This window comes from Triticum urartu, chromosome 1A (genome assembly GCF_056163025.1).
Source record: "Triticum urartu cultivar PI428250 chromosome 1A, HENAU_Tu73, whole genome shotgun sequence".
Lineage (NCBI taxonomy): Eukaryota > Viridiplantae > Streptophyta > Magnoliopsida > Poales > Poaceae > Triticum > Triticum urartu.
Genome location: NC_141873.1, coordinates 529,642,048 through 529,653,651, shown reverse-complemented (window position 1 = coordinate 529,653,651; position 11,604 = coordinate 529,642,048). Strand labels below are relative to the sequence as shown.

The 11,604-nt window shown below is 49.9% G+C and overlaps 1 protein-coding gene across 1 annotated transcript; it reads right to left on the bottom strand.

Annotated features, from left to right (window-relative positions):
• Nucleotides 1-9,227: 9,227 nt before the first annotated feature.
• Nucleotides 9,228-10,708, bottom strand: LOC147992258 (uncharacterized). The gene is made up of 2 exons (XM_087540097.1): nt 9,745-10,708; nt 9,228-9,674 (listed from the first exon to the last, which is right to left on the bottom strand). Exons 1-2 carry the CDS (start codon nt 10,387-10,389, stop codon nt 9,228-9,230), a joined length of 1,092 nt encoding a protein of 363 aa, XP_087396223.1. The 5' UTR covers nt 10,390-10,708.
• Nucleotides 10,709-11,604: the final 896 nt, after the last annotated feature.

The following is an 11,604-nucleotide window of genomic DNA, read 5'->3' as shown; positions in this document are numbered from 1 at the left end:
GCATGAGCTCCCGCCAAAAAGCCGAGGTGAAGACGGGGTCGCGGTCAGAGACCATGGACTGCGGGACGCCATGGAGATGCACAATCTCAGCGAAGAACACCTGCGCCACTGATTCCGCCGTGTACGGGTGGGCCAGCGCCACAAAGTGGCAGTACTTGCTGAAGCGATCCACCACGGTGAGGATAACAGACTTCCCGCCCACACGAGGGAGCGCTTCTACGAAATCGATGCCGACGTCAGTCCACACGGCCGTGGGCACCGGCAGTGGCAGCAGCAGACCGGCGGGGTGCAAGTGCTCGGACTTGTACCGCTGGCAAGTACCACAGGCGCGGACATACTCCTGCACCGTCTTGCGAAGGTTAGGTGCGTGGAAGTCGTGGCGGAGACGATGCAGCGTGCACAGGACGCCTTCGTGTCCGTCATCGTGCATTGCGGTGAGAAGCTCCTGGAGTAGTGGAGACGTTGGCGGGATGTAGAGGCGGCCGTTAAAAGTGACGAGGCCGTCGGAGAGCGCCCACGGCAGCTGCCGAGCGCCTACCGTGATATCCTCGCGCAACGCGACGAGTGCTAGGTCGGTGGACGAAGCGTGCCGTAGGCGGTCGATGAAGTCGAAGTGAGGACCAGATATAACCATGACCCCCGTCTCTTCCGTGTCGCGGCGGGAAAGGGCATCCGCCACCGTGTTTGTACTACCGGCCTTGTACTCCACAGTGAAATCGAACCCCAGTAGTTTGCCGACCCAGTGGTGCTGCGGAATGGTTGCCAAGCGTTGGTCAAGGAGGAATTTGAGACTGTAGTGGTCAGTTTTTACCACAAATTGGCGCCCCCAGAGGTACGGTCGCCAATGGCGAATAGCGAGCACCAGGCCAATGAGTTCCCGTTCATATGCCGCCAGAGAACGGTGACGAGGCGCGGCCGGCCGGCTGAAGAAAGCCACCGGGTGCTGATCCTGGAGAAGGACGGCCCCGAAACCGTATGTAGACGCGTCACACTCGACGATGAACGGCCGTGTGAAATCGGGCAATGCGAGCACGGGAGCCGTGGTGACCGCCGTCTTGAGGGCGGTAAAAGCTGCTGCCGCCTCCGGCGACCATGAGAAGCCGTCCTTGCGAAGCAGGGCCGTCAGGGGCGCGGCGACCACGCCAAACTCCTTGACAAACTTGCGGTAGTACCCTGCAAGACCGAGAAACCCCCGGACCGTGCGCGCCGAGCGAGGCTGCGGCCAGTCGGCCACGGCCTGCACTTTTTCCGGCTCCATGGCCACTCCGGCCGCGGAGATGGTGTGACCCAGGTAGGAGATCGACTCGACGGCGAACGAGCATTTGGACCTCTTGACGAAGAGCCGGTGCTGGCGCAGTACGGTAAAGATGGTGCGCACATGGCGAAGATGATCGGCCCACGACTCGCTGAATATGAGGATGTCGTCGAAGAAGACGAGAACGAAACGGCGCAGGTACGGCCGCAGTAGATCGTTCATGAGTGCCTGGAACGTCGCCGGCGCGTTGCAGAGGCCGAACGGCATCACCAGGAACTCGTAGAGGCCGTCGTGGGTACGGAAGGCAGTCTTTGGGATGTCCTCCGCACGCATCCGCACCTGGTGGTAGCCGGAGCATAAGTCGAGCTTGGTGAAGAAACGAGCGCGCCGGAGTTCATCGAGGAGTTCGTCCACCACCGGAATTGGAAACGCATCCTTGATGGTGATGGCATTCAGGGCGCGGTAGTCGATGCAGAAGCGCCAGGACCCGTCGGGCTTGCGGACTAGCAGTACCGGCAATGAGAATGCGGAACGACTTGCTCGGATGATGCCCTGGGCGAGCATGGCGGCGCACTGATGCTCCAGCTCATCCTTGTGCGCGGCCGGGTAGCGATACGGACGGACGGCCACCGGGGCGGAGCCGGGCAGCAGGATGATGCCGTGGTTGCGGCTGCGGAGTGGTGGTACGCCGAAGGGTTCGGCGAAGATGCCGTCAAACTCGGTGAGGATGGCGTCGAGGAAATCGCGGCCATTGCATGATTGCAGGGCTGGCCCGTCCGGTCCGGCAAGGCCGCGCCAGCAGACCCGATGGCCCCTCCGCCAGAACGTCATGGAGAGGGCGCGGAAATCCCACAGGATCGGTCCAAGCGTCGCCAGCCATTGCGTGCCCAAGACGACGTCGTAGCCTGCGAGCGGCAAGGCGAGGAAATCCTCCGAGAACGCCTCCTGGTCGATGCAGAAGGAGACGGCGCGGTATGCGCCCTGGCACGAAACACGCTCGCCGTTGGCCACCGTGACATGCATCTTCTCGGTGGTGGGGGATGGCAGTGTAGCACGAGCGGCCGCCTCCTCGGCGATGAAGTTGTGGGTGGAGCCTGAGTCGATCAGGGCGAGGAGGGAGACACCCCCGAGGGTGACATGCATCTGCATGGTCTCGCTCATGCGCACGCCGGAGATCGCGTGGAGCGAGATCCGAGGGTCGAACGGCGAGGCATCAGCGGCGGCGGAGGTCGTGTCGTCGTCGTCGTCCGGCGCCAGGTCGAGGAGGAAGATGCGCTGGCAGACGCGGTTGTGGCCCCTGCCAAACTTCTCATTACAATTGAAGCATAGGCCCAGGCGACGGCGTTCCTCCATCTCTGTCTGTGACAGGCGTTTGATTGGGCGCCCTTCTGGCAGACTAGGAGCAGGGGGTGCGGCTGGTAGAGCCGGTGCGGGGGGCGCGAGGCGTGGTACGGGCGCCGGCAGGATGCCCTTCTGCTGAAAACGCACCGGTGGCGCGGAGGTGAGCGCGCACTGGTCGCGCAGCTCCAACTTGCGGGCGAGGCTCATGGCGACGGCGAGGGACTGCGGGTTGTGGATTTCCACGTCGAGGCTGAGGGGTGGCTGGAGTCCCGCGGTGAAGATCTGAACCTTCTGTGTCTCTGATAAGATGCCTGCCCGGGGGAGGAGCGCCTCAAGCCGCTCCTGGAAGTCGACTACGGACGTTGTGCGCTTGCACGCCATTAGTTCGCCCAGCGGGTTAGCGCGTAGAGGTGGCCCGAAGCGAAGGTTGAGCAGCTCGGAGAAGCGGCGCCACGGCGGAGTGCCCTCGTCACGCTGGACCTGCATGTACCACAGCTGGGCAGAACCCTCAAGGTTGTAGGACGCCATCCAGACTTTTTCCTCCTCGGCGATCCGTTGTTGATGGAAGAAGGACTCGCATCTATTGAGGAAAGCGAGCGGATCTGACTTGCCGTCGAACTTGGGGAAGTCCATCTTCTGAAACCGGGGCGGGCGATCATTGTGGTGCTGCCCATCGTGGGCGCCGGCAGCGCTCGATGAGGAGGTGAACTTGTCCTTCTGGAGCGCGGCGACGGACGTCTGCAGGGACGCCACCGTTGCAGTCAAGGCCTCGATCATCGTGGCCAGATCAGCGGTGGTTGGTTCTGCCATGCCGGAAGTGACCGAGGCGGCGGCGGATGGTGGCGATGGAGGTGTGCTTGGCGCGGACGCAGGGGTGGCGGCGGGCTGCGGATGGAGCGCGGACGAGGAAGAGGATCGCCTGGAACCTGATACCAAGTTGTCAAGGACCTCGGTGCCCAACACAACAGGACCTCGACTACGTAGTTCGTAGTCTCGGTTGATAGGAGCGCTAGGGTTTTTGCCTAACTGCTCAATGGTGCAGGAGAAGAGATTAGGAATAGAGGAGGAGGTAGGAGATAATGATTTATTGCCTGCGTCCAAGGGTGCAGATTACAGGATATATAAAGGCCTTATGGGCTTCTAACAAATTAGGAAACTAACTACTCCTGGACTCCTAACAAACTAGGAAACTAACTACTCCTGGACTCCTAACAAACTAGGAAACTAACTACTCCTGGACTCTAGGAATCAACGTAGGATCAGGACTCCTTGTCATGCCTCGCCAGCTGTGGCCGTCGGCTGCTGCCCCTGGGCGCCGCGCCTGTACGCAGCGCCCCACATGACAACATCTAGATGTGCCATAAGTATTGCACATCTAAGTTCTATGTCATTGATCTTACGTTGAGATCCGTGTGGATATTTTCTTTTTCTTTTTTCTTTTCCTCTTTATGTTTGATTCACTCATTTAGATGTGCAATAACTAGAGCACATCTAGATGTGCCCTAAACACACCCATATAATCTATGCCAGTCAGACATATTTTTTGATTGCCTAGAGCCCATGCAGGAGGTTAAAAACAGATTGTTTACACGAGCACAACATCATACATAGGGAACCAAGTACGGTTACCACACGCAGTGCTCTTCATCGTTTGAAATTTTTTGAACTTCAGAATAACGGCCAAGATACATGCTAGACCAGATCCAGCACACACTTAAGGCACGTTCAGTGGATGCATGCAACACTTGACCCCGTGAGCTGGCCCTCTGTTTGAGCGTCGGCACTATATTTTTGCTAAAAGAGACGATATATAGTAAGCCACAGCCCGGCTCGAGCAGTCACGTCCGTTGCGGTATTGTGCAAGCACGCCACATAGACGGAAACCGAGTGCCTGGGGTTTAGCATATGCATGCCATGGAGCTAGAGAAATCATAGCCCAGTACAGAGGCCAGCACGCTGCATGCAATGCGGCCGAACCGCTGAGGTCCACTATCACGGCCTGGCTGGTCCTACCCGGAACTTTCATGCACTCCACTTGCTCGGCCACAACTAGGAAGTGTTTGTTTCCAGAGACTTTTTTTTATGTAGGGATTAGAAAAAGTCGGAAAAGACTTTTTAGGGACTAAACTAGTCATTTGGGACTAAATGAAAAAGACTGTCAATGAGAGTCTTTTTTGGGACTTTTCCAACAATGCCCCTCCATGTATTCAATGGCCCGCCATCCCATGGTGTTGTTTGATTGTTATTTTTCTATATACTAGAGGCAACATGGTCATTTAATAACCTCTAGAAAGGGACTAGGGACTTTTTAGTCTCTGGAAACAAACAGGAAGAGACTTTTTAGGAACTAAAGACTTTTTAGTTGAGACTAGAAAAAGTCCTAGGACTTATGAACCAAACAGGGCCCTAGTTGTGCCATACAACGTAGTGCACGCAAAGGGACCTGTTCTGAGTTCGGCCCCGTACTAAAAAATCTGGAACGGGTGCTAGAGGATTCGGTGGCGTAGGACACGAGATACTGGACCGTAACCCCAGTTAATAGCTACCGCATGCGAGTAGTATATGTTCCACGTATTACACACTGTCGCTCTTTAGCTCCATCATGATGCATGCAGCGCACGGCGTTGATAAAGTGCGCCAGTGCCGCCGTGCACTGAAAGTGCGCTCCGATCATAACCACACTTTGAACTGTGCTCTGGAGGCTGTCGTTCATTGCCGCTATCAAGAATCAGGCGGATGGAGGTCATGGCAGCAGCAAGGCAGGGGCCGTGTGAGAGTAGCGGGAGATGTGATTGGAAGTGGTTGGAAGAAAAGGGGCTCTACTTGCGAAAATTTAGAAACATGCGACTCTCGAGTGCCGCTCATGGTCCCAACGCGCAGATGAAGGCTCAATCGAATCTCCTTTTTTTTTGACTGGCCAACTAAGTCTCCTCGTCTGGCCTAGTGGATGAAAGCCCTTTTTTGAGACACGATGGATGAAGGTTCAACCGAATCTCCTATTGACGTGACGAAGTGGTGGGTCCTAAATTGAAGTGAACGACGTGAAAGAGATGGCAGGTTAATGCCAACTGGTGGAGACAACACGCAGGGTTATGTTGCCAATTTTTACGCAAGCGTTGGTGGCACAGATTGAACTAGAGTGGCACCCTTCGCATATCCAAGTTTAGTAGTGGCACTGACCAAAATTCACAAAATATATTGGTCCAGTTTGTTAGACTAGTGATCGTGACTCTATGGTGTCGTTGCCAAATGGAGGCACCATAATAGGAGTCTTTGGTTTCTTCCAAATAGTGGTCAATTGGTAGGCGACGGTGACCCTCGGTGTGGTCTCGGCTCATGGTGGTAGTTGTGCTCACAGTCGCTTTTCCATTGACAACGTAGTCGTCAATTCCTATATGAATTCTTGAAATCTTGAACGAGCTTCTCTAATATCTAACGGGTTAATGCCCTTCAAGCGGGTCATGAAGGCCCTCTCTGGTGGTGAATGGATGAGTTAATTACAAGAAACCATCACATTTGTGGCTAGGTTTGTAGGAAATTATCAAATCGTTAATCTGTTGTAAAAAACACCGTAAAATCTCTTAACCCGTTGCAAAAAGCATTGAACAGCCGTTTAGCCTTGTTTGATCTCTTTTCCGACAGGTGGGCTCCGAAAACGCTGACGTGGCATGACGGACAGGCAAACGGCGCCGTTAGGAACAAAACGCTCAAGACGCCGCGCCGGTTGGTCCTTGTCAGACAGTCCCCCCCGCGCCCCCCCTCTCTCTCTCTCTCGCGCGCGCCCCTCTCCTCTGTCTCCTCTCTCTGGCTCTGGTCGCCGTCGGTGAGAAGCCAACTCGCCGCTGTCCGCCATGGTTTCGTGGAGCGACGACAGCGAGGAATAGGGCTACGAGTACTCTTCAGGTGGCTCCCTTATCAAGGTCAGTGATGTGTACTCGTAGCTAGTGATCTCTGAGCTAGGGTTTCGGTTTGGGGATTTTGTTTTTCCTGCTCATTTTGAACCCGTGAGATGGATTTTGTGCGTTTCTTTTGTTGATGTAGATCCCGGCTACAATCGAGGACCCGAACTACTCTGGTGTTGACGATGAGGTGATGGTGATGTGTGAGCATGGCCAGCCGGCAGAGAGGCATGTTTGCTTCTCAGGCATTAGCACTGGGAGGAGGTTCCTTGCCTATGGACTTGATGTGAGTGCTAGCAAAAATCTGTAGTTTGCTTATTTTGTGAAAAAACTACAAATTGTTCATATGCACTGTTCACTGTTCACTGTTCATGTTCACTGTTCACCTAGTAGTTTAGTTAAAGGTACTGTCATGTACCATACCATAGTGAGTGAGTGAAGTAAATGAATTGTTCATACATATAAATGAACAACACCACAGTGATATAAATGAAGTAAATGAATTAAATTGCGATGTTAAAAATTAAGTACATAGATATAAATTAAGGTGTCCATAGTGACTGAGTGAGTAAATTGTGTTGTTAAAAAGTATCACAGTGCATTGTTCATAGATATAAATGAAGTAAATGAATTGAAGTGAATTGTATTGTGCTGTTAAATGAATTAAGGTATAAATGAAGTAAATTCAGTGTAGTATGCTGTTAAAAATTCAGATATAAATGCAGAATTGTGCATGTGCAGTATACAATAGTTGTTTTGAATTGGACTGAATAGAAGTGAAGTGAAAAAGGAAGTAAATGCATTTGTACTTGTTGTTTTGCAGGAAGCAAGCAGCTGTGGTGTTGTTCAGTGGGTAGATGAGGAGTGGCCAGAGCATCTGCAGAATGCTCTTCACAAACTATGGCTTTTGTATGAGGATTGCCAGCGTGCTAATAGGATGGCATGTCTGGAACATGCATCACTTGTCCACAATCTCACATCACAGAAGAACAAGCTACAGGAGACTTATGAGAAGCTTGTTGAGGATGTGAACAACCTACTTGATACCCAGGACAATATTCCCAAGGAAAATGAGGTCCAACAAGGTGAACATGAGGAGATCACTCCTCCTTTGGACAACAATATTTCAGCTTTGAAGGAACAGCTGGGTGCAATGGATGCTGAGAACAAAGAACTGAAGTAAAAGGTTGACCAGTTGAGGAGCATTCAGGTTGCCCAAGGTAATGTGATTAGGAATCTGAAGTTTGCTCATTTGAAAGAGAAGGAAAAGTTGAGCACTGAGAGGAGGAATTTGGAGTTTCACATTGCTGATCTTGTCAAAGCTAGTGACAAGAACAAGAGAAAGCTGAAGGACATCAAGGATATTTGTGATGAAGAGTGATTCGTAATCTGACCATGTGGGTCATTATCTTAAGTTTCAAGCATTGAACTATGGCTTGTCATGTGTGAACTAGTGGAAGTTTGCAGTATTTGAAGTAGGGTGTAGCCTTGAACTATGTCTTGTAAGCTTTGAACTATGGTGTCATGATGTTAACTATGTTGTTGACTAGAGTTGTTAAGTATGATGTTAACTATGGTGTCATGATGTTAACTATGTTAGTGACTAGAGTTGTTAAGTATGATGTTAACTATGTTAGTGACTAGAGTTGTTAAGTATGATGTTAACTATGTCATTGATATTAACTATGGCACCGTAGATGATCAAATTAGGATATGTTGGATATCGTCGACGCCGAGGCACCGTAGATGATCAAATTAGGTTATCTTGGATGCCGTCGACGCCGAGGCACCCTAGATGATCAAATTAGGTTATCTTGGATGGCGTCGATGCCGAGGCACCCTAGATGATCAAATTAGGTTATCTTGGATGCCGTCGACGCCGAGGCACCCTAGATGATCAAATTAGGTTATCTTGGATGCCGTCGACGCCGAGGCACCCTAGATGATCAAATTAGGTTATCTTGGACGCCGTCGACGCCGAGGCACCCTAGATGATCAAATTAGTTTATCTTGGATGCCGTCGACGCCGAGGCACCCTAGATGATCAAATTAGCTTATCTTGGATGTCGTCGACGCCGAGGCACCCTAGATGATCAAATTAGGTTATCTTGGATGCCGTCGACGCCGAGGCACCCTAGATGATCAAATTAGGTTATCTTGGATGCCGTCGACGCCGAGGCACCCTAGATGATCAAATTAGGTTATCTTGGATGCCGTCGACGCCGAGGCACCCTAGATGATCAAATTAGCTTATCTTGGATGCCGTCGACGCCGAGGCACCCTAGATGATCAAATTAGGTTATCTTGGATGCCGTCGACGCCGAGGCACCCTAGATGATTAAATTAGGTTATCTTGGATGCCGTCGACGTCGAGGCACCCTAGATGATCAAATTAGGTTATCTTGGATCATAGTAGTAGCCACATTCATCACACTTATTAGCAAACAATAAGAAAATTAGGAGCCACAACTAACCAGAAAGTACTCAACCAAAATTAAGCCATAGCTAACCAGAAGCAACACCAAGTTTTCATCACAGCCCAACAATTCCACTAGGTACCTTACATGAAAGTACTCATGACAACCAGAATAAAGATGTTTAGAACATCAACAGCTAACCAGAAGCAACACAAGTTTTCTTCGCAGCCCAATAAGTCCACTAGGTACCTTACATGAAAGGTGTCATCACAACCAAAATGCAAATGTTTTGAACATCATCAGCTCAACACAACTTCACCTGCTCCCTTGAGAACAGTTGAACCACTCAGACATCTTAAAGGATGGCTTCCTCACTCTTCCACTACTTGCAACTCTTGGGGGGATGAACTTGTTTCTTCCTCTTGGCCCAGCAGCAGTAGAGGAACTTGGACCAGCACCAGCAGTAGAAGAACTTGGACCAGCACCAGCAGTAGAAGTTGCAGTCCTTGTAGTTTTAGCTTTCTTTGTTGCCCTTGTAGCAGGAGGAGCAGCAGCTGCACTAGGAGCAGAAGGAGCTCTCCTTGGTGCACTGGGAGCTGAAGCAGGAGCAGAAGGAGCTCTCCTTGCTACCCTTGGAGCCCTTGGAGCTAGTGGTGCTGGAGCTGCAGTTTGAGCAGCAGCAGGAGCAGAAGGAGCACTTCTCCTTGGTGGCATGGGAGCAGGAGCAGATACAGTTCTGGGTGTATCATCTCTCCTGTTTTCCTGAAATTACAGCATACAAATGTTAGAAACTGGTATGTGAAATTGTACAAAAACCTACTACAATAGTTACCTGGTGCCGGTTCATTCTCATAGCTAGGGCTGGTTTCAGAGCCTGCTTGCAACTAGTGTATCTATGCCTAGTCCTATTGCAATTGCTACAAGTGATAGTTGCCATCCTAGATGTATCCTTTGGAGCTGGCTTTTCAAACTTGCTCTTTCTCCTCTTTGTCTCTTTGTTTCCTGGCTTTTCTTTGAACACCGGTGGTTCAATGTCAGGGGTTCTAGTATTTGGCCACAAATCAGGCCCAGGCACAGGGAAAACTATTGGACTATAAGCTGCCTTATACATTGGTTTCTTGAAGAAATCATGAACAAAATCTTCTGGCACAAGTTTTGCCTTGTTGATTGCAGAAACACTATGATTGCAAGGTACTCCACACATGTCCCACTTCCTACAACCACATGTATGATGCAACAAGTTAACTGCATATGTGCTTTCTCCACTTGTCACCTGGAAGAGATCAGGTCCAACTTTGATAGACTGACAAAACCTAGAATGATGTTTTGCTTCCTCTAGCTTTTCAGCATATGTTGGGCATATCTGCCACTTAGCAGTCTTAGTCTTTGTCCTATTTGCATTGAACTTCACTAACAACTTTGTCCTGATCCCATCTACCATGGTTCTAATGGGTTTGGCTCTGACATCAAGTATCATCTTGTTAAAAACTTCACTTATATCCTGTTTGAATGAACTATAGTTTGAGAATACTACAACAATGCCATGTATGAAATTAATAAACAAAGACAATTAATAAGCAATGCAAGCAATGATTGGAGTAGAGATAGTAGTACCTTTTGCCTGTCAGATAAAATAGTGTAGTAGCCAAACTTGCCTGACTCACCACCAATGGCATATTTTAATTGAGTAAGAAACCAAGACCAGCTTGCTGTGTTTTCCTTGTCCACTATTGCAAAAGCAATGGGAAATATGTTATTGTTTCCATCTCTTCCAGTGGCAGCCAAGATTTGCTACCCTGTGGTCAACTTTATGAAGCAACCATCCACACCTATCATACAAGATCACAAGTAGATTACCAACAAATTATTGGGTGTGCACATATAAATGTAGAGTCACTAGTTAATTAGTAGGTGTGCACATACCTATGAATGGTCTGCAACCATTAAGGAAACCCTCTTTGCAAGCATTGAGGCAGATGAACAAGCCATGGAATCTTGGGTTTTTGCTTGGATGTAGTTTCAGGTGCTTTATTGTGACAATGCATCTACTTCCTGGATTGGTTTCTAGCACAGCTTCTAGGTAATCCCTTATCCTATGATATTGTGCCTTCTGATCTCCTAGGACTACATTTTTGGCTAGCTTTCTTGCCCTATAGGCCATATGTATAGATACCTCTATTCCATGCTTTTGCTTCAAGTTTGAAATTATAGTCTGGACAGGTGTGTTGGGGTCTGTCCTCAACTGTTGCTCACATTCATGTGCCAACCACTTAGCAGTAACTTTTGTGCTCTCTTGTACTACTGGGCAGCTGTGAAGCAAGTTCAGTTTCTTTATACAGAATGTCTTCTCATGTGCTATCTGAGAAGCTGCAATGAAAAATGGACAATTCTCAAATTTGCAGACAGCTATAATCCTGTCTGGACAGTTCCTGTGGAAGGCATGGTTCCTATTTTGTGAGATGTGAAAATTAAGAAGTGCCCTCCTGAACTGGGTCACATCTAGGAAACAAAGCTTCTTCATAAATTGCTCTTCCGGGTTCTCCCTTTGCTCATCATACCAAACTCTAGGCTTCTTCTTTTTAGCCCTGCTCTTCCTATCAGTTGGAAGCTTCACACAAGGTATTTGAGCCCCATCATTATCCTCCTGACTTAGGTCACCAGGATTGCTCTCCTCATCAGATGAAGGAAACCA